Genomic DNA, 23340 nt, shown 5'->3' with positions numbered 1-23340 from the left:
CCAGAAAAATATATTAGAAAACAATGAAATACTGTCATGTCCAGAAATTGTCAAAACTGTAAACATAACGGCAAATATCTGGAAAATAATTATACTTTCAATTGATTTATCCATCCATTATCTGTAATCCTCATTAGGGTTGTGGCTGGAGCCTATCCCAGCTGACTTAGGGTGAAGGCAGGGGACACCCTGCCAGTTTATCACAGGGCTACATATACAGACAAGCAAGCTCACTCTCATTCACACCTACAGACAATTCAGAGTTACCAGTTAACCTCAGCATGTTTTTGGACTGTGAGATGAAGCCAGAGCCAGAGAAAGCCCACACATGCACAGGGAGAACATGCAGAAAAATCCCAGGGAAGGTCTAGCTGCAAGGCCAAAGTGCTAACCACCAAGCCACAATGCAGCCCTTAACTGATTTAAATAAAGTAAAACAGTGTAATCTTACAACAACAGATGACCATTTGTATAAATATAGATTTTTTATGTGGACATTATGTACCACTTCGACCTCTTTAAATTATCTGTGGTTTAATAAAACAGGAATATATATGTATATATATATATATATATATATATACATGTATATATATATATACATATATATAATTTCAATGCTGTAAACATTGTAAAAGAAAAAAATACTATTTGTGAAAATGCAAAGATTTGATGTTGCATATGGTCTTTATTTGTGTCTTGTTTTGTTGTTGTTTTTACTGTCAACATCTAAATGAACACTTATTTTTTTCTGAGGTTTTGCTAGATATTATATATGGGACAACGAAACTAGGAAAGTCTGTAAAATAATAGTGGGAATATTATTAACCGTTCTTCAGTCCATAATGTACCTTTTTTTTCAAATAAAGGCAATTATTGGTAAAATTATTGCTAATTTAAATGCAGTAAAAATTGTGTGATTGTTCTGCTCAAACATTGTTTTATGGGGAATTATTACATTCAATTATTACATTCATACATTTTTTTTCCTTTTTTTTTGCAGCATATGCCTGTTTATGTACACCAATCAGGCATAACATTATGACCACCTGCCTAATACTGTGTTGGTCCTACAGGGTCCCTTGACGGACCTGTAGTGGTGTGCGATACTGCAAGATTTGGTATCGATCCAATACCAAGTAAAAACAGGGCCAGGATTGCCGATAATTTTTTTGCACAGTTACTTTTGTAATGTTAAATATGATAAATTTTAAAGGCCGCAGTCAATTGTTTTCTTATAGTGGTTAGAATAAAAATCATGATTGTGATGAATGATTATTTAATTTCGTACAGCACTAGTCTTTGTAATTCTTGCCTGCAGTCTGATCATCAGTGTGTCCCAGTCAGACTTCTCCTTCTCTGCCTCCTCTTTCCTCAGTGTTGGTTGAGGAAAGCAACAACATCTAAACAGCTCATTTTACAAATCGGGCAGGAACAGACTGACAGAGCCATGGAAGAAATTGAAGTTATACGTCCTGCCACTATAATTTATGATGTAGCTGAGCCTGCTTACTTGTTTGTCTGGCGCCACTGAGTCACGTGACAGTACAACATACAATCACAAGAGGAGGATTAGCTGCTGCAGCCACATCAGTGCAGACATACAGGACAGAAACCGAAACTAAAGTATTGATATCGTTGCACTGGTATCATTCAACATCAATACCAACGCTGGTGTCGATATTATCGATATTTGGATCGATCCGCCCACTTCTAGGGCTGTACTATTTCCGACAGCGTTTGAAGGCAACACAACTCTTCCTTGTTTTTCAAAAGTTTATGTGACAGCAGCGTCTACGCGGAAGCAGCAGAAGTGTTTCCCTGTGAGAGATGGCCGGTAAACCCGTGAGATCTGCCATGATGGGCGCTCTGCAGAACCTGACCGATGCGGACCTGAAGAGGTTCATCCGTGAACTGTTGGCCCGCAAGGACAAGCCCCGCGTCCCTCGCAATAAGGTGGAGGGCAAAGACTACATGGACGTAGCAGACGTGGTGGTTTCCACTTTCACGGAGAAACACGCCGTGACCGTGGCCGCGGAGATCCTGAACAGCATCGGCTGCTCCGACGAGGCGGAGACACTCGGTAAATATCCCAGCGATAGTTTTCAGCTGAAACTTTACAGGTTGTGCACGAAAGTGATGCTCTGCTATAATAAACAAAAAAGCAGGGAAACCCGATGAAATAGAAACAAACATTATTATTACATCATATTTTTTTTTTAGTTGTTTGCATTTTTTAGGTCTTTTTTTTTTTACCATCTCAGTGATTTTGAACATGTTTTGAGTCCATTTGTTCAATTTGAGACAATATTTGTACAATTTTTTGAGTGATTTGAAACTTTTATGAGTTATTTTAGATCATTTTTTCTGTCATTGTGGACATTTTGTTTCATTTTAGGCTTTTTCCTGTCATTTTGAGTAGTTTTTGAATAATTTGGGGCAATTGTTTGGGTCGTTTGGACAACTTTAAATTATTTTTATTTCATTTTAAACAATTCTTGAACAGTTTTTGAGTTCTTTTAGAGAGTTTTGAGAATTTTTAAAAAAATTTTTTGTGATTTTGAACATTAAATGAGTCATTTTGAATCATTTTAGTATCAGTTCAGGACAGCTTTTGCATCTTTTAAGACAATTTAACTCAATTTGATCAATATTTTATTCATTTTGGCCAATTTCTGTCACTGTAGGAACTTTTAGGTAATAACAGGCAGCTGTTAAGTGACACTGACAACTAATCAAGAAAGGAATGAATTTGAGCTGCAGCCCTACTGACTGGACATGAAATTTTAAGTTCACTGCTGCTAAATCTTTGTCTCAGTCTGACACTGTGTCTCCTGTTTGTGCAGTTGAGGAGACCAGTGGACAAACCTCACAGTCTGCTTCCACTGATGGTAAGTCGCTGTCTGCTGCAGTTTCTGAATTTCACATCAAGCTTCATTCTCTTCCAACATGATCTTCCAATGGCCTGTTGTTCTCAGTGGCTGTATTTCTAATGTTACTGGACTTTAAGATAAGAAAGTTTTTATGTTTATTATTTACTCACCAAAACAAAAGCAGCGCAAAGTGGTGGGACATGTTAAACAAAACAAGAAGAGAAAGAAAAATAAAGTGAAAAATATCAATGAAGTAGTCCAAATATAGCATTAAACCTTGTGCAGTTCAGCCTTTCTATTTAAAATGCTGCCTGCACTTGATATCCATTTTAAATTGTTTTGGTCAAGTTAGAGTAGAGACACAATGGGCACATAAATGAGAAATACATGACTTTCAAACCAAGTGGAAATAAGCTTTAAGTCCGATTAATGTAAGTCCAAATCATTTTTGGTTTTTGTTTTGTGTTCTGAGTCATTTTGTTTGCCATTTGTTGGTAACCAGTTACTACTGCACCAGATCTGTGTCTGCATTTCCTGTAAGTGTTGCAAAGCCATTTAGTTGTCAAACATAAACACTGGAGGGATTTTAAGAACTTTCGTGCACCTGAGGTGTGAATCTGATCGACAACATTTTATTTATATTTTTAGGACATTTTCCAGTCGTTTTGTCAACATTTTAAGGCCATTTTTAAGGCATTTTATTAGCAACTTCAGGACATTTTTCAGGTATTATATTTATATTTAAAGGGAATTTTATCAATATTTTTCCAACATGTTTACTAATTATTTGTAAATGATTTTTTAGACATATTTTTTAAAAATCTTTTTAAATAATTCTTGACCATTTTTTAGTCATTTTTTTTACTGTCTCTGAGGGATTTTGAAAATAGTTGTATTAAATTTGTACAATTTAAAGACATTATGTTTACCATATTAGAGGGATTTTATGAGTAATTTTGGTCCATTTTTGTGTGTCTTTTTAAAAAATATTTTCACCATATTAGAGTTAACCTTTTAATCATTTTGGAGAAATATTTGGGCCTTTTGGATTTTTTTTTCATTTTTTAAAATTATTTTATTCAAATTTTGTTTGAAATTATTTTATGTATTTTTTTTTACCAATTATTGAACAGTTTTTGAGTTCAGAGACATTTTTAAAAATCATTGTATGAGCAGTTTTGAATCATTTTGGTGTCAGTTCAGGACAACTTTTGGGTCTTTTTAGGCAGTTTCAGTCATTTTGATCAATATTGTATTAACTTTGTCCAATTTCCATCATTTTAGGACCTTTTGGGTAATATTGGGCAGCTGATAAGTAACACAAACTGACAACTAATCGAGAAAAGAACAGATAAATGATTTTTAGCTGCAGCTGGACGTCATGTTTTAAATCTTTGTCTCATTCTGACACTGTGTCTCCTGTTTGTGCAGTTGAGGAGGCCGGTGGACAAACCTCACAGTCTGCTTCCACTGATGGTGAGTCGCTGTCTGCTGCAGTTTCTGAATTTCACATCAACCTTCATTCCCTTCCTTTGAGATTTCTTTCTGTCATTTGGCAGCATTTGGGTCATTTTTTAGCAGCTTTTGGGTAATTTTGGTTAATTTTTGAGAAATTGTGAACAATTTTTGAGTTATTTTGCTCATTACATTTTTGGGGGCCCATCTGGAAAACTTTTGAGTCAGTTTGAGCAAATTTTGAGTCTTTTTTTTAAAAACTGTCTTTAAGTGATGTTGAATCAATCTTAAGTCATTTTGTACACTTTTAGGTTTGGACAATGTTTGAGACATTTTTGAAAACCACACCGTAAAAAAAGAATAGTTGAGAAAACTTACAATTTCAAGGCAGTAAAATTTTTGAATTGTCTCAACGATTTGCTCGTTCATTGTCCTAAGTCATACTTCATTGTTGTACCAGTTACATTTGCATTGTTCTGTGAATAGTCACTACTATTAATTCTTCATTTGGCCAATAAAACCTTGTTAATAAGCTGAATAGTGTGATTCACAGAACTACCAAAAGCTAGTTAACCCCACAATCGTTTTTTTTGAAGTTATTTTTTTGGCCTTTTTCTGGCTTTACTGAGAGACAGCAAAGTGGGAAGAAGAATGTGGAAAGGACCTGCAGCAAAGGGCCATGAGCTGGATTCAAACCCATGACCACTGTGTTGGGGACGAGAGCCCCTGTTTATGGGTCGTCTGTTCAACCTGTTGAGCTACATAGAGTCGTAGCTGAGTTGTAGGCCAAGGGAAGGAAGCATGAGGACTTGCCCCTGCTGTATATTCCGGGAAACCTTGTGGTTTTTTCCAGCTTTGTTGTACCAACAACAAATTACATTTTCAGCTTATTCACAATTACAAATTCAGAAACAATGAGGTACACATGATTTGTCTGATGTGTATTTTCAAGTCAAGCATAGCTATTTTTATTTTCATGTTCAAACAAATCAGAATTCCAACTCTGCTGAATAGACTGTAGTTTTCTTATTTACAGTGCATTTTTCAAATGATTTTGGATAAATTTTTTATTGTTTTACTCATTTTGAAGGATTGTTAAACAGTTGTTTGAACAGTTTTGTGACATTTATTACCATTTATGATTACTTTAAGGTTTTTTCAGACAATTTTGGCAGTTTTTCTGTCAATTTGAGTAGCTTTCAAGTCATTTTGGCAATTTTTGGGCCTTTTGGACAATTTCTAAGTCATCTTTTACCATCTCCAAGTAATTTTAAATAAATTCCAAGGCATTTTTGATCACTTCTGAGGGATTTTGAACATTTTATAGATAATTAGCACTTTCTAAAGCAATTTTTTAGGGGTTTTGAATAATTTTGAGTTAAGATATTTAAGCAAAACTTGAGTGATTTTGAACATGTTGTACTCATTTGAATTTGTTTTTGAGTCCTTTTGAGTAAGTATTCATCAGGGTTTTCCATGAATATTTGAAATCATTGTAGTTTGGAGACTGGTGAATGAACACACACTGCACAGAAACATTTCCACAGTCTGACAAAGTGACAGAGGAGTATGTTGGTGATCAGGTCACACTGATTCTCAGTGCAGTTAATGTCCATCCAGGCAGCTAATTTCTGTGGTTCCTTTCAGTCAGACTGAAAACAAACATTAAATAGAATAAATCTGGTTTTCGGGAAAGCTGCAGGGAGCTCACATTTTCCTGACATTCGCTGTTTTGTGCAGCATGTTTTTTTTTTCCAAACGCTGCAAAACAGGTGGAAAAAGCAAAGTTAGAATAAAGACACAACAGAGACATTAATGGGAAACACGTGAGTCTGAAATGAAGTGGAAATAAGCTTTAAGTCTGATCCAATGCAGGAATTGTCTGTAGTGAATTAGAGTTTTGTAACATTTTGAAATGTATCAGGATGGTTTGAGCTTCATGTGTAATTTATTTCCTTTTTCCTCAGACATGCACTTTGTGGATAAACACAGAGGAGCACTGATCCAGAGAGTGAGCAACATTGATTCCATTTTGGATGATCTCCTTGAGAAAAAAGTTATCAACCAGGAAGCTTATACCAAAATCCGATTGATCGCTACCCCTCAGGAGAAGATGAGGGCCCTGTACGAAGGTCCTCTAAAAGCTGCAAAAGCCTGCAAGGATATCTTCTACCAAATCCTTCAGAAGCATGAAGAATATCTCATCAAGGAGCTCGAAGGAAAGAAGTGAATATTGTGATGGAATCCATTTTTAGAAGAAGCTGATCCGAACAGGAAATGTTTTCTTGACATGATAAATGGGGAAATGTTAATGTTATGTCTGAGTGAGGGTTTTGTAAAACAAATCTTTTTGTCCTTTATTTTACACTTAAATTAGCTGAAATGTGTTTGCAGATCAGTGAGCCTCACTTCACTGATTGATTTTATTCAGAATGCACCAGAATGAGAAAGTATTGATCAGAAATGAATTATTTTTAGCCAGCAGATATCAAATGGAGCAGGAGTCTGTTTTTAACCTCATTTTTTTATCTTAATTAAAACAGAATGACCAGAATTGTTGCTCTAACTGTTGACATGTAAATCAGGTGCGAATGTTTCCACTGTTGGTGCTTCATTCAAAATGTTTTGTATTTTAAATTCATAATAAATTTTTAATTTTGAATGACTGGAGTGTTTTAAAAATCAGAAATCACATGTGACAAATCTTTACTGACATAATGAGGTGTTTGCTTCCAGTAAAATTGAATTATTCCCAATAGTTACACTTCAAGAAAGGGCAGTCCAAATATAAGATATAAACACTAAATTTGAGAGGAAAATCACTTAAAACTAGTGAAATTATCACTCCATCAGCAAGTAAATTTTACTTGATAAGAAATCTTGAAATAAGATTTTTAAAGGTCCCAGGTAAGTATCCAAAAAGATTAAAATAAGCTGAAAATGCTGATTTTCAGGTCAAAATACTTGAAATCAGGCTTGATGTTGCCCAATAATAAGTGAAAAATACTAAATATGAGCAAATAATTCTTTATTTTCTTATTTCTAGTAAGACATGCAGTAAAGGGCCATGAGCTGGAATCAAACTCAAGTCACTGCATTCATGGGTCACTTGCTCAACCAGCTGAACTATCTGGGCACCTATAAACACACAAAGATTATACATCCTGACTGACTACTGAAATCACAACCAGGACTGCATGTATGATCAGCATCAACATGTGCACAGAATTAGCACTGCCAGTAACATTTATTTGAAATGCTCTCTCAAACATTGCTTTCTGCATATGGTGCTAGCAAAGATTACTTGTTGCTTCTCAAAATATAAAGAATTGCTTGAAGCATTTCAATATGTACATAAAATATGTATCACATTATACATTTACAGCTTTATGAGACTGTGGGTTGGAATAGAGATCTTTTAGCCTATGAAGTTGCAGTACCTAATCTTGGCCAGGCCACTGAGTTGAGAGATGCTGAAAAGCTCACTGATCATACATCGTACTACCCAGTCAGTTTCAAAAGCAGTGTTTATGTTTTGATTAAATATAACCTTGATGATGTCATTGCACTTAAAACCTGAAATGAACAACCAAGATGAAGGTGTGGTGAGGTGATATGTGCTCTGTTACTGTCTGTGCTGTAATCATGAATTGATACAGCATGTGATGGTGCCCTTTAGCACAGCTTTGTAAATAAATGTGTTGATGCTGGTACAACATCAGTGTTTGTAATAATTCTAATAATGTCACCAAAGTCCAAATATATCACTTGTTACTAGGAGGTCTTGAAACAAGTTTTTAGAGCTAAAAATGGTCTGAAAATATAAACTGTGGCATCAAACAGAGTCTCTGACAGTCATTTATTGTATTATGCATGGAAAATTTCAAATTTTAGGATTTAGAAACTAAATAAGAAATAAATAAATAATCTTAAAACAAGATTAATAATCTTACAAATTCTGCTCTTGCATAGTAAATTATTCTCAAAACAAGATCAAAAAGACTTTTTGGCTAGATATAAGATTAGAAATCTAGGTTAGACAGCTAATTTTTGCAGAGTACTCCAATGCAGGGAAAAACCTCCCAAAGCTTCTCTGTGTTTCTATGTGATCAGCATCTTTATTCATATATTTGTTACCTTCAGATGTTGCATCATGAATGCCAAATGGTGGATGGTGATGTTCACCTGTGGAATCTCTGTAAAAACCTCTAATTCTATAAAAAAAAAAAAGAAAACATACATATTCAAAAGTGTAAAGAGCCCTTTGATCAAAGTTTAATCCATGTGGCCTTCTGTATGCTATGCGGGAAACTGTAACCATGCATCAATGGATGCATTCTGCTGATCATCATCCTAGAAATTTAGTAAAGAAACAGGTGATGTGATAGATTTATTATCTCACATTAAAGCAAAATTGTCTTGACTTTTTTGCACACAGAAAAATTCAAATTTCATTTTAACCTGTCAGTATTTTTTTTCTTCAGCTCTGATCCATGAATCTCCACTCCAGCAGCTCTGACATCCACAATCTTTCCAGTTTTATTCCTGCTTGTATTCTGAAAGGTTTTTATGGGATTTGTAAATATATCAATCGGAAATTGACATTTTTTAACAGCAGAATAAAAGAAAAAATGTAGATAATATCCATGTTAAAAATGTCTACAGATAATATTTTTACATTCCAATTTACAAACTGTAATGTTTTCTTCTACAATGAAGCTGCAAAAATATAAGCAGAAGAAGAAGAGGAGGAAGCAGAAAAAAGACGACGAAGAAGAAAAAAACTAGAACGTAGTGTATTTTTATGGTTGGACTATTTTTTTAGTTGTCATATCATGTGTGTTTAGCGGTTATCGACATGAAATATGACAAATAACTACTAAAATTTAAATTTTTCTTCGCCGTTTTAGCTGTTACGAGCACACGCATTAGAAGTGCAGCTGGATTCACGAGCAGCGGAAAACTTCAGTTTAAAGAGACGGAACTTCAGCCCAGAGGAACATATGAACTAAATTAACAAGGTAACTAAGTCACTTTCTGACTTTTTCAGGCCTGAACAGCTTCTAAACTTCGGGGTGTTTTCGAAGCTTCGAGCATAAATGAGATAAATAAAGGAGGTGAGTTTTATTTCCGGGTCTAACTGACAGCAGAGCTCCAATGACAGTTAAACATTCTTAAATTATTCTTATTAGAGAGATTTTTTACTCTCAGTTTGATTGTTATGTAGAACATTTAGTCACTGAGTGAAGGAAATATAAATGTGGGATGAGATAAAAGTAAGAGGCGATTTCCTGTTCTGTCAAAGGGTAAATAAATGAAACCGAAAGAATTTGATCTGTAAAGTCTTTCTGAGCTCATATGTGGACACACAGACTGCAGGCTTTGAATGTTACATTAAGAAAAAAAGGGAAAATAAACCAAAAAAATATCAGTAATTTTAGTCGTGTTTTAGCAACATTATTGATGTTAGATGGCTGAACCCTGTGGCTGTATGGAAATGATAGAAATATTGGACCAGAGCTGAAGATGATCAGCTGCAGTGGATCCTGTCCAAATGTGGCTGGCCTCTGTGCTGACTGAATAATTATCTGATCACTTTATAACCATGAAATGAGCCGAAACCCAAACTAAAGTGGTTCTACGGATGAATCAGAGCAACAGACCCAAAGTGTAGCTTTGCTGTCCATCAGGTGGACAGGTGGTCTGTCTGCGTTTGGTGGAATTGCTACAAAATTTGGAGACAGGAGGAGCTGCTTTTCTTGTTGCAACAGACACGCACAAGGTAAGCAGAACGATTTCACCTTTAAAAGTGATTTGTTGCAAACATGACTGTGTTCCTGTTGTTCCTCACTATGACAATGAAATCAAGTTTATAAATGTCTGGTCTCATTATGTTTAGAGTTGCTAAGTAAACTCATCCAATCAAATATCACGATGGTATGACGATGTTAACTGTCTAACCTCAGTCTTGACTGTTGCATTTTGATAAATAATACATTTGGTGAGTAAAGTGATGAACAGTATCCCCCTGTGCTAAGTATAGATGGTTAACGTTACTTGTTCAATGAGATGGATGCCTCTATGGTTTTCCTCTTATTGTAGGCTCGTCGACATGAGGCCAGAAAGGGACATTGGTCTTTTTTTGCCACAAATAAAACGGTGAAAGCAGCGAGGTCATGTCAAGGTGTTTAGAGAGCTGAGGAGCAGGAAGAGGAAGAACCAGAGGAGTTGGAGGATGGAAGTCACAATGAAAGTCACAGAGAGGGACCTTTCAGAGGATGAGGATGAGGAAAACATTAATGTATTCCCAACCACTTTGACAGGGGTCAGGAGAGTTGATGCATTTTTTGTAAATAATAAACATTTGCTTGATTTTAATATAAAGTAAAATAGAAGTTTTGAGTGCTTAAATATCATTGTTGTTGCTTTATAATGTGCCCCTGTGAGTAAACACTTTGCCCCTCCCACCCCCCCACCCACAGTAAAATTTGTCTAGAACCGCCACTGATCAGCTGAGTAAACGGTGCTTTCATGGAGCCTTTCACTATGTTTTTAAACTTTATTTTGAATTTTAGGGGTCGACTGATGTGTTTTTTCAAGGCTGATAGGGATTAAAACAGAGCTCAACTGATCAGTGACTTTTGGGGCCGACACTGATTTTATAAAGTTAAAAAAAAAAATGAAATCAAATTTGCTGGATTCAGCAAAGAGAATGATTTTATATATACGTGCAAACTACTTTCTTTTAGGTCAATCTCGCTCTTTTCATGTCAGTTTGGGTGACTTTTGCTGGAGTAAAGACCCAGACAGGAGTCAGTGTGTATCAAAGTTTTTTCTGTTTGCTGTACTGATATACAGTCATTGAATCAGTACAAATACTTTGCTCACCTGTCAGGACCTGTTGTGTGTCTGTCACAACACTGCTGCACTTTGACTGTAACCTCACAAGTGGCACAAACTTTCCAATTCATCTGTGAAACTCAATCAGTAACATTTAGCTTATCTATGCTAGAAATCTACAAGTCTCAAGGCAAAACATCGCTCTTTGAATAAGTTCCACACATTTTACAATACAGGAAGTGTGGGCAGGAAGCATTACAGAACACTTTTTTACTGTTAGATAAATTAAGTCATCCCGCTGTTTTTCTAACATTATCAACCATGTGTTCTGTTTCAAAATGATCGTGATGAAAAGGATGCATGTCTTGTGCAGCAGCTGGATGCAGGTATCAGGTGTATCAGAGGTGGTCGTTTCTCTGCTAGATGCCACAATTAAGGTGAAGTCAGTCAAGCACACGTTCCCACTCCGAGTTTTTCATAAAAGGTGGCAGAAGGAAATAAAAAGTGATGAACAAGATGCACAACAGATATTAGTTGTAGCAACAGGAGTGTGAATGTCCTGTTTGCACGCTGCCAGGCAGAAATACAGAAGCAGAAAGTTTCCACAATCATTACAACACAAAGCAGCTGAAAAGATCAGAAAACCTGTTGACTTGAACTACTTGTACCATTGTGTACCAGAGCACATACCATTAAATTGAATGATATGTCTTCTGAATATTTCCTGCATACTCTGCTTTTGTCTCCTCTTTCTTTTCCTATTTACAGATAATTAACATGTTGTCTGTCTTCTCTGGTCTGTGTCTCACTGGAGTGGACAAAATATAAATATAAAGCGTTCTAATACAATGCAACATGAACTAAAGCCCAGCTCAACTTGCATTAACTCTCTTTTTTCCACATAAATGTCTCAGCATGCCAGGTTAATTATGTTACCCAGCAAGTTGATCCACAGTTTTGTTTTATATTGGGGGTATCAGAGTTTACACGCTGAATCTGATGACCTAGAATGAAGTCACTTTGTAGTCTCGGCTGTGAATCTTTGCATGTGCTGTTGGTTCATTGACATCTTAGGAGCCATTAAGTTGTAAAACACCAACAATGTTATTGATTGTTCCTTCTTAGGGGTTAGGCAGGACATGAAGAGCAGTCGTTAACAGAAATAGTTTGCATTACATGGGAATTATTAACAGATATTTCAAAAACAACATCTGAACATGCAAATCATAGGAGCTTCAGTAGAAATCAACTGGACTTCTCTTGTAGACTCTTGAAGACGTTTCACTTTCACCCAGGTTCTTCTTCAGTTCTAACTGAGGAATGAAGAGTGCCTGAAGATAAAGTCACTCCAGGTCACATGGCTAATACCATTAACAACCTAGTACATTAACAACCCTGGAGACTCACATTGTCTCCAGGTGTGGATTGTTGTGAAATCAGGTGATCCACCAAACAATGACAGCAATCTTGGTGATGGTGCTGCCAGTTTACACAAGAAAGGATGTGAATCTGCAAAAAAAGAAAGGAGCGACTCAAGATGTTAACAATGGCAAAACTTTCTGGGGAGAGACCTTATCAGTGCATTATAGGTGTTTGATAAGTGGTGTCACAAACCCCTTCCTCTGTTTACAGATGGCTGTTCCAATTTGAAATAGATGACTTCTTTCACTCCTCTCTCAATCCATCTGTTCTCTCTGTCCAACATGTGGACATTGCTGTCCTCAAAGAAATGTCCTTTATCCTTCAGATGCAGGTGGACTGCTGTCTTGTCCTGAGGAGTTGGCTCTCCAGTGTTGAGCCATGAGCTTGTGAAGATGTTGCTTAGTCTCTCCTATGTTCAAGTCAGTGCACTTTTCGCCACATTGGACTGCACATACAACATTGCTCCACTTGTGTGTTGGTGTTTTATCTTTGGGGTGAACAAGTCTTGGTCTTTGAGTTTCCTTTGTTTGAAATGCACCGGGATATGATGTTTAGAGAAAATCTTCCTGAGTTTCTCCGATACTCTAGCTATGTATGGTATAACCACTTGTTCCTCCTGTTTTCCTTGCTGTTTGTTGCGGTGTTGTGTTTCCTAGATCTTTTTGTCGATTTGATGAATGGCCAGTAGGGGTAGCCAGAGTTTCTCAGTGCTTTCCTGATGTGGGAATTCCCAATGCTTTGGTGCATTCATGTTACCCTCTACCTTTACAAGTCCTCCAGGGCCTGCTGCCGAGAAGCATCTCCACATCATGATGCTGCCACCACCGTGTTTAACAATGGGGATGGTGCGTTTGTGATGATGTGCAGTGTTTGGTGTCCATCAAATGCAACATCTTGAATGATGGCCAAACAGTTAAAATTTGCTTTCATCAGACCAAAGAACCTTCTTCCAGCTGACTTCAGAGTCTCTCATATGCCTTGAACTCTAGTCCAGATTTAGTATGATCTTTTTTCAACGGTGGCTTTTCTTTGTCACTCACCACTCAAGTTTTGACTGGTAAAGAACAGGCAATGGTTTTATGCACAGTCTCTCATATCAACTGATTGTAACTTCTTCATAGGAGTCATAGGTTATGTTTGTTCACTCATTTATTCATGTTTTACTGTTACAGAACAAATGTTATCTATTATACAGTGATAGTATGTATTCCTGGTGATAAACACTCAGAAGCACATGTCAGTAAAGCTAGTATTAATGAAATGCAAAGCAGCCAGTTTCCAGGCATGATGTTAGAGCACATACAGCATACAGTGCTGTGAATTTTTTTTTTTTGCCCCATTCTCAAATTCTTATTTTTTATACATATTTTCCCCACTTTAATGTTTAAAATCATCAAACAAATGTAAATATTGGACAAAGATAGCCAAAGTAAACACAAAATGCAGTTTTTAAATGATGATTTTATTTATTAACTGGGAAAAAACTATTCAAAGCTACTTGGCCCTGTGTGAAAAAGTAATTGCCCCCTAAACCTAATAACTGGTTGGGCCACCCTCAGCAGCAACAACTGAAATTAAGCGTTTTCTACAACTGCCAATGAGTCTTTCACATCTCTGTGGGGATATTTTGGCCCACTCTTCTTTGCAGAATTGTTTTAATTCAGCAACACTGGAGGGTTTCTGAGCATGAACAGCATTTTTAAGGTCCTGCCACAGCTTTTCAATCAGACTCAAGTCCGGACTTTGACTAGGCCACTCCAGAACCTTCATTTAGTTTTTTTTTTTTTTTTTTTTTTTTTTTTTTAAAGCCATTCCAAAGTGGACTTGCTGGTGTGTTTTGGTCCTGCTGCAGAACCTAAGTGTTTTTCAACTTGAGGTCACGAACATCCTCCTTCAGGATTATCTTGTAGAGAGTAGAAGTCATGGTCCCATCAATCACAGCAAGTCGTCCAGGTCCTGAAGCAGCAGAGCAGCCCCAGATGATCACACTACCACCACCATGTTTGACTGTTGGGATGATGTTCTTTTTCTGAAATGCTGCTACTTTTACTCCAGATGTAATGAGAAACACACCTTCCAAAAAGTACAACTTTTGTCTCATCGGTCCATGGAATATTCTCCCAGAAATCTTGGGTATCATTCAGATGTTTGTTTGCAAAAGTAAGACGAGCTTTTATGTCCTTTTTGGTCAGCAGTGGTTTTCACCTTGGAACTCTTTTGCCCAGTCTCTTCCTTACTGTCGAGTCATGAACACTGAACTTAATGGAGACAAGAATGGCCTCCAGTTCTTCAGATGTTGCCCTGGGTTCCTTTGTGACCTCTTGGATGAGTCGCCGCTGTGCTCTTGGGGAAATTTTGGTACAGCCACCCCTGGAAAGGTTCAGCACTGTTCCATGTTTTCTCCATTTGTGGATAGTGGTTCTCACTGTGGTTATCTGGAGTCCTAAAGCTTTACAAATGGCTTTGAAATCCTTTCCAAACTGATAGATGTCAATTACTTTATTTTTTTTTGTCTGTTCTTGAATTTCTTTGCATTGCGGCATTTTGTTGCAACTTTTTGAGATCTTTTGGCCGACTTCATTTTGTCAGACAGGTTCAATTTAAGTGATTTGTTGACTGAATAGAGCTGGAGGTAATCAGGCTTGGGTGTGGTCAGTGAAATTGAACTTGCTTTCCAAAAATGTGATTAGTCACAGTTAATTCATGATTTAACAAAGGGGGCAATTACATTTTCACATAGGCCCAGGTAGGTTTAGACAGCATTTTCCCTTAAAACTTTAAACAATCATTTTAAAACTGCATTTTGTGTTCACTTTGGTTGTCTTTGTCTAATACAAATTTTTTTGATAGTCTTAAACATTTAAGTGGGGGAAATATTCAAAAAAATAAAAATTCAAGAAGGGGGCGAATACTTTTTCACTGCACTGTATGTCCCATTCTGCAGGTATTCTCTTAATTCATCAGGTGGAAACAATGACAACAAAGAAGCTGCTTGTTGAAACACTGAACCAGTTGAGTCCCGAAGACTTTGACAAATTCAAGTTACTCATTGGAGAGGAGGAAGGTGTGCCGGTCACCTGGAGGAGCTGACTGAAAGCAGCAAACACTGAGGATGTCGTGGAGCTGATGGTGGAGACGTACAGCCGAGAGTGTGTGGAGGCGACCACAAAGGTTTTGATGAAGATGAGCAGGACTGATCTGGTGCAGAGATTGTCAGGTATCCACTCAGGAACTGAAGGTGAGACAACAAAGACAGAAACATGAACAAACTGCAGATGTTTTATAGTTTAGTCTGTTGATTTGAAAATATGAAACCAGCTGAGTTACAGTTTTTGTTTAACTCTTTTACAATCATGCATATTACAACCAAATCCATCCAGCACCATTCAGCATGGATGGAAAATCTTTCAACATCTCTACATATAATAAGTATGTCTCTATTAAGGAGTTTTAAGTGTCACTTTTGTGTGCAATCTTTTGAATTCTAAACCCGCTAAAATAACTTGTAACAGATGTTTTTGTGTTTGTTTTCTCCTCAGAGGAAGTGTGTCCTCCACTGGTCCAGAGAGTGAGTAACGTCACATCAGTCGACTTCACACAGCACAGATTTGATTGAGTAGATGAAGACTGAGAATCATATTGACCTTAAACATAAGAAATACAAGTAAAATTCCTAATTTTCCTCACGTTGTTCTTTCAAAGAGCAAACTCCAACTATATTATGCAGACATGAAGCATGATTGTTCTGAAACATTCATGTTAAAATCAGCTTCCACAGAAAAAAAACATGTTTTATTTGTTACTTCTCATTGATGTTTGATCTTCACTGTTCAGCATCATGTTATTCTCAGAGTTTGACATTAGAATAATTCTTCTGCTAACATTTATCTGAAGGTGCAACAGACAACTTGCACAAGTGTGAGATGGAAACTAGAATCCTGCATTATACATCCATTGACATTGGTCTTATAGTGATGTAGGAGAGTTAAAGGATTAAAAGGAAAATAATTGTATTCATTTAATTGTCACTGATATTGTAAAAGTTTATTTTCACAGAATTGTATTTTTGATGGAAAAATCATATCAGTAAAGTTTTATTCAGAGAGGAGTCTATTTTTCTTGTCTGGAAGGAATCTGTAACTATTTGTGTTCCATCCACCTCTTGACTTGTACTCATTACTGACTTTGACAGAGGAAGAAAATGAGAATATTTTCAAAGCAGATTAAAATAAATGTTTATTTTTTATTTTCAATAAGAAAAGACTGAACTAGTTACACGTTCTGTCTATTATAAAATCAGGAGGATCTTTGAAGTTTTTGTAACTCAGTTTTTTCAGAGAATTGCAGCCCTAAACTAAACGACAGTCATGAAGTTTTCTACACAAATTTAGTCAAAATGTCAAAGGAAAGAAAAGGAGCTACTTTGTTGGTGTGAGAGAGACTCACACACGTACAAGCAGGTTTCCTGTAATTTTTTTGTGATATCGTTACCTTTTGTTCTACATTTGATGTGATCTAAACACATTTACATTTCTGCCGCATTGATGAGATTTGAACAGAAACATCTGTAACCGTCCCAGCTGAGAAGTTTTACTTTCTCCACATAAACATTTGCTTTGAATTTACCAGGTGGAAACGATGGCGTCTGTTATTGAGCTGCTTTTGGAAACATCCACTTCCACCACACTGATACATGTGGTGGAAGTGGATGAAGATAACAGATCACCAGGACACAGTGTTTTTAACGAGATTTTCAAGATAAAACCCAAAGTGGTGATTTGTGCTGGATGTTTGTGACAGAACTGAAGCTGCCTTCAGGTTGAGCTCTTCAGCAGTAACTTTATCCAACAGTAATGTCTCCATGTCTTTACCACTGAGCATCAGATGAGGAAATGTCTGCATGTACATTTGGACTGTTTTTATTCTTCAACAGCAACGATAAATCTGGATAGTTTATCCACCAGAAACATCCACTTATTGTTCATTAAACGATGACAGTGTTTGGCAGCACAGAATGTGAACAGAGCTGCAGCCTGTACATGAAACAGTATATCTTTTAAAATTAATAATTAATGTTTTTAAGGGTGAAAGAAACAGGAACAGGAATTGTTTGTATTTATTAAATCAGAATAATCTTCTCCACCACTGAATTCTCTACTACTGAAGATGACAAGAAGAAATTTCAGTATGTTGTTTTTTAATTTGAGGAATTTTAAAAAGACAAGTATTGAAAGTTAGTTACCACATACATGTAAGATTTTGTTAATGTCAGAATCAGATATTAAACAACTGAAAGTGGCTCAAAAAAAAAACAAAATGAAGGTTTTTCAGTAGCCGAGTCAAAGTCCAGACTTGAATACAAATAAGATGCTGTGGAAAGTCCTTATAAGGACAGTTTGTGATCGAAAACCATCTAATGTGGCAAAAAACAAAAAAAAATCTATTCTGCAGAAAAGAGTGGGTCAAATTTCCTCATTGAAGATCTAAAAGACTGATCACAAGCTATTGTAAACGTTTAACTGCAGTTGTTGCTGCCAGAAGTGGCCCAACCAGTTGTCAGTTTCAGGGGAGCAATTATTTTTTCACATGGTTGATAAAGGTTTTCAGTAAATTGTCATTTAAAAACGGCATTTTGTGTAATAATAAATAAATTTATCAAAATGTATCTAATAATAAATAAATAGAAATGATAATTTGGTGAACTGGAACATTTAAGTGTGAGGTGTATGCAAAAATAGAAGGCGTCGAGAACAGAGCAAATTAATATTTAACAGCACTTTATATCATGCAGTCTTGAATTTCCTATGACTCCTGTAACTCTTAATTTTCTATGATGAAATCACTGAAACACATTTATTATAGCTCGTCTGGAAATGTGACAAAACCTGCTCACTGTGATCACTTTGAATCCAGCAGGAAGTACTGATGACATCAATTCCGGAGAAACTTAAGGAAACACTGGAATATTTAAATGACGCAGAGCTTAACCATTTCAAGTGGATCCTACAGAAGACTGTAAGACAAAGAGGCCTTCCAAGAATATTAAGTTCCAGAATGGAGAGGGCAGAAGACAGAGCTGATGTTGTGGAGCTGATGGTGGCGATGTACAATGAGCAGTCTGTGGACATGACCAGAGAGGTTTTCAGGAAGATGAACAGGACTGATCTGGTGCAGAAGCTGCCAGAGATCAGCTCTGCATCCAAAGGTAACTTATGTGAAAAGCAAATTTCAAGAATTTGGACTATAGAGTGTGGTCTGTAGTATTTTACAATTGCAATGAAGTTTAGTTTAGACATTGAAGAACCCCTGAGGATGAATCCCAGTGACTTTATTTGTGCCTGGACTTTTCCTTTTGTTCTACTGGCAGGCTAATGTCGTTTGTTTTTAGTAAAATATATCAGACTTCAATATTTTTGGTAACATTTCAGAAATACTTAGAATAGAGCCAAATCACCTTTACCATGACACTGATAAGAGGAAACAGTCTGGATGTAACAACTTGATTTATGTGTTTACTTGCCTTTGAACACATGATAGAGATGAGAAAACACCGATTTACTTTATTCCATGAAAAGTCTGAAACCCGTAAATTGTCGTTAGCAAAAGTTTCCATACACTTGTAAAGACCGTATATATCATGATGGTCTTGAGTTTCAAATGACTCCTAGAACTCTGAATTTCCTTGAATCGAATCACTGAAACTCTTGCATCTTTGTCTCACACGCACGCACGCACACAATAAAAATGCATTTAGGTTGTTTTATACATTTGTTGAAGGTCTTCTGGAAATATGACAAAATTGCTGGGTCAAATATATCTGTACAGAAATTCTAAAATTTGGTTAACTAATTAATATAATTGTATTATCATTGTGGGGTTTGTAGCTGCTTTGAAATGGCTTCAAGTGACTTTTTTGACTTTTTTAAGTCAGTGATTTGCTTTTTCAGATCTTTGTTGAGCTCCTCAGTCTTTCCCACTGGAGCATTTGTGTCTGAGTCTCATGAGTATATCCGATGGGCTCTAATTAAATTACCTCAGAAGAGTCAGCAGCTGTAGTCAATTGTAATCACTCACAAGTTAAGGATCGTGCCTCTAAGAAAATCTGATTAACACAACTTGCAACATGACCAAAACTCATATTTCAAGTTTCTGTTTATTTTTGATTTGCCAGATTTTGTCATATTTCCAAAAGATCTTAAATAAATCTGACAGAACCAAAATGCATGTTTGTTTTTAGCGTGTGACAAAGACACACGACACACTAATTCTGTCGTAGAAAATTAAGAGTTGTAAGAGCCATTTGAAGACTGCCATTATATACATGGTCTCTACAACTGTATGTAAACTTTTGTTCACAGCTGTAAGTGCTTTAGACCGTTGGAACAGCTGTTGGATTGAAAAGCCAACAGCCAACAAATGTGAAAATGAGTTTGTGCGTGAACCGCCTGTTTTGTTTCACAAATAACATAAAACCACTTCTGATCTGAAGTGTTTCTCTGCAATATAAAAGTATAAAGCCACTTCCTGTTTTTATCTGTGAACACACCTTGTTAATAAAGCCTTTGTTTTGAAGGTGCATGTATGCATTAAAGTACAACACGAACCGTAACTGTAACCATAATTTGATTTGTTGTGCATCTTTTTTCAGATGACCATCCAAACTCTGGTCCTGTAGAAGGTAAGTCTGAAGAGGATTTAGAAGAACTTTGGATTTCAGTCATAGTAAAACTTCACCTGTTGCAGATCTTTAAAGTACAATAGAGTTAGCTGCGATTTTGTGTTTATTATTGTGTCTGTGTTTGTGAGTTACCATCAGCTACCAGCAACTATCACATGCATCCGTATAACTGTATTGTCACTCATTTGTTTTTAACTTTTTTCCATTCACACATTAAATGAAAACTCTTCAGAAGTCGTCTTTGTGTTTGTGTTCATCCAGAATAATGCATGTTACTCAATTTCACGAGTTCACGTGTCTTTTAATGTGTTGCAGCTGCAGAATCATCAACTGGATCGTGTTCTGATGCTGCAGTAGGAGGTAGATTAATTACTGATCATTGAAACTTAAGGCTTCCAGTATCCAGTCAGATTCATTTATTCCTTCTGCAGTCATTTCTATAAAGTGTCTGGATTTCAGTGTTTCCCAGAATGTAAACATGGTTGATATTTTCATGACATTCTGTGGAAGAAAATTGTGAACATTTGTGTCGTCAAAGACACAGATGGACAGTTCTCCTGGTCTAGTGACAGTGAGTTATGTTAGATTTTCTGACCATGAGCTACTACAGAGAAGACTTTGTTTGAATTTTACATGAAACTTCATCCTTCAGCAGCATATGCGTTACCTGGTTTCATGATATGAAACTGTAGCTTGATATTTTTAGCTGAATTATGTTAAACCTCAGTAAAAGTGGAAAAGTCATGAATGTTCATATTCATATGTAGACTTTTCAGACACTTTAGAAACAGAAAAGCAGTGAGAGGAACGATTTAAAACCAAGAAGAGCAAGTTGAGGTCAAATTCAGAAAACAAGACAGTCAGAGCCTGCATCTGTTTTTGATGTTTTATGAATTAAATGTCTTAAAGAAAGCAGTTTGTTCATCGTTTTCATGACAAAAAGAGCATTTCAATATTTCCATACATTTCTTACAGCTGCAGGATCTTTGAGTGGAGCAACTGGGGTCAGCGATGTGGCTGATGGTAAGTTTACAGGAATTAATGCTGTTGTTTTCTCATTAAATGATTTTAAAGAACAAGGGAAAAAACCATGTTCAATTTGATCAAGTGTCAGAAAAGTTACCATCATCCATGTAAGTGCTGCATAGAATGTCAACTCAAGTGAGATTAGATTTGTGGTCTTTAGAGGTGATGTGTTTAACTGGCCACACTTTAAACCTGCTGCTGTTTCACTCACCTTCCCATGAACTCAGAGAAACAAGAACACAAACCAGCATCCAGCTTCACTCACTGCTCATTTTGGGATCAAACCTTTTGTATTAGAACTCTGTTGGAATCAAGACAGTCATTTAGTTTTTTCCTCTCTCCTCAGAGAAACACTCTGTGGATGAACAGCTGTCTGCACAGCTGCACAAAGTGAGTAACAAAGTGACACAGCTTTGATTTGATCAGATACAGCATAAAAATAATTCAATGTTTTAAATCGTTTCTCACTAAACTCCTGTCCTGCTTGAAGTGGATGCACAACTGATGATCAGTTATCCACCGACGAAGCTATGATCTAATCACATCCTTTTATTGGTTTGTTTGCTTTGACTTCATCAGGCAGCAATGATCTCATCAGACAGAGAGAGGATTCAGAAAATGCTTGAACATCTGAAAGAGTCAGAGTTGAAAGAATTCAAGTGGACCCTGGAGGACAGTAACTTCATGTTCATGTTGGACCTCCCATGCATCCCAAGATGTAAACTGGACAAGGCAGACATGTTGGACCTGGTGGATCTGATGATTCAGGCCTACAGCCAACGGTCTGTGGAGGTGACCAAGAAGGTATTCAAGAAAATGAACAGGAATGATCTGGTGCTGATGCTGTCAGCAGCTCATGATCCAAAGATAGGCAGTGATGGAAACAAACAGAAACCTGTTAAAACAACACAGTGATGTATCTAGTTCATTATTTTCAGAAGGTTTTGGACTTGAGTTTAGACTGGTTTTATACTGGTTTTGAAATTGATTTCAAACTGGTTTGGACTGGATTACTTTTGCTTTTGTGGTGGACTTGTGTAGTCTCTCTGTGTGGAGATGGCTTGTGTGAACTCAGTTATACAGTCATGGACAAAAGTATCGGCACCCCTGGAATTTTTCCAGAAAATACACCATTTCTCCCAGAAATTGCTGCAATTCCAAATGGTTTTGGTATTTTGTTTATTTCCTTGATGTGCATTGGAAAAACACAAAAAAGCAGAAGAAAAAAAGCCAAAATTGACATAATTTTACACAAAACTCAAAAAATGGGCGGAACAAATTTGTTGGCACCATTTAAAACCGTGGATAAATCATTTTATTTCAACCAGACCCTGGTGCCACTCATCTCAGCTGATTAGCCTGGACCTCCAGACCTGCACTCCAGCACTTGTCCTTTTCCCTGCCTACTGGCGTGGCTGATTGGGCCACCACCCGGTGTCCTCCTCCAATCAGACTGCAGCATTTACCACCGCTGGACACGAATTTGCAAGCAACCTCACAGGTCAAGTGGCTGTGATTTAATGTGAGTGGTTCGCCTCACTGCCTCTCGTGTCTTTCTGTTTTGTGTAAATATGCAACTTCTGTCAGCAGCTGTATAACTTGGTTAGAAGTTACTCGTCGTCTCTCGTTTTCTGGGTCTTGTAGCACCTAAAAATGGTTACTAGCTTTTGAGAAACTCGTCAACATGTCTTAATGTTACAAGTCAGTCACAGTTGTTACAGAAATTTTAAACACTGATGTATTTTTGTGGATTTTTGCTGATAAACTTTATCTCAACAAACATATTTCTGAAAAAGAAATGATTTGTATTAAATAAAGCCAAAACATCACAACAGTGTCAGTCGTCACCACCTCCTCCACTCTGCCTCACCCCCTCCATCCCATCACATCTCCCACACTAACTCACCCCTCCAGAGGATCTTCAGCTTGAGTCTGCAGGCTGGTCGGTTTCCATTTCTGTGGAAAACATCTTGTCTTGTACCAGTGTCCAAAGTCAGGCGCCTGGTTGAGAGAAATGACTACAGACTGGTGGCTCTCACCTCACAC

At 36.8% G+C, this 23340-nt stretch overlaps 2 protein-coding genes across 8 annotated transcripts; both read left to right on the top strand.

Moving 5' to 3' along the window:
• Positions 1 to 1575: 1575 nt before the first annotated feature.
• pycard (PYD and CARD domain containing) lies at positions 1576 to 6990 on the top strand. Of its 2 annotated transcripts, XM_023284587.3 has the most exons (4): positions 1579 to 2083; positions 2847 to 2891; positions 4305 to 4349; positions 6296 to 6990. In XM_023284587.3, exons 1-4 carry the CDS (start codon positions 1831 to 1833, stop codon positions 6556 to 6558), a joined length of 606 nt encoding a protein of 201 aa, XP_023140355.2. In that variant the 5' UTR covers positions 1579 to 1830; the 3' UTR covers positions 6559 to 6990. The 2 variants fall into 2 exon arrangements, with proteins under 2 accessions (XP_035810657.1, XP_023140355.2); XM_035954764.2 differs by lacking the exon at positions 4305 to 4349 and having other exon boundaries at positions 1576 to 2083.
• A 1982-nt stretch (positions 6991 to 8972) lies between these two features.
• Positions 8973 to 23131, top strand: LOC111578031 (uncharacterized). Of its 6 annotated transcripts, none has more exons than XM_023284609.3 (10): positions 8973 to 9119; positions 9239 to 9349; positions 15535 to 15828; positions 16130 to 16158; positions 18504 to 18795; positions 20239 to 20268; positions 20584 to 20628; positions 21244 to 21291; positions 21641 to 21684; positions 21874 to 23131. In XM_023284609.3, exons 3-10 carry the CDS (start codon positions 15717 to 15719, stop codon positions 22207 to 22209), a joined length of 936 nt encoding a protein of 311 aa, XP_023140377.2. In that variant the 5' UTR covers positions 8973 to 9119; positions 9239 to 9349; positions 15535 to 15716; the 3' UTR covers positions 22210 to 23131. The 6 variants fall into 6 exon arrangements, with proteins under 6 accessions (XP_023140377.2, XP_054869766.1, XP_054869765.1 ...); XM_055013791.1 differs by adding an exon at positions 15971 to 16019 and having other exon boundaries at positions 8975 to 9349; positions 18507 to 18795; XM_055013790.1 differs by adding an exon at positions 15971 to 16019 and having other exon boundaries at positions 8975 to 9349.
• The last annotated feature ends 209 nt before the right edge of the window (positions 23132 to 23340 follow it).

The sequence above is a fragment of the Amphiprion ocellaris genome, chromosome 9 (genome assembly GCF_022539595.1).
Source record: "Amphiprion ocellaris isolate individual 3 ecotype Okinawa chromosome 9, ASM2253959v1, whole genome shotgun sequence".
Taxonomy (NCBI): domain Eukaryota; kingdom Metazoa; phylum Chordata; class Actinopteri; family Pomacentridae; genus Amphiprion; species Amphiprion ocellaris.
Note: the sequence above shows the minus strand (reverse complement) of the source record. Positions and strands in the feature narration are given on the sequence as shown.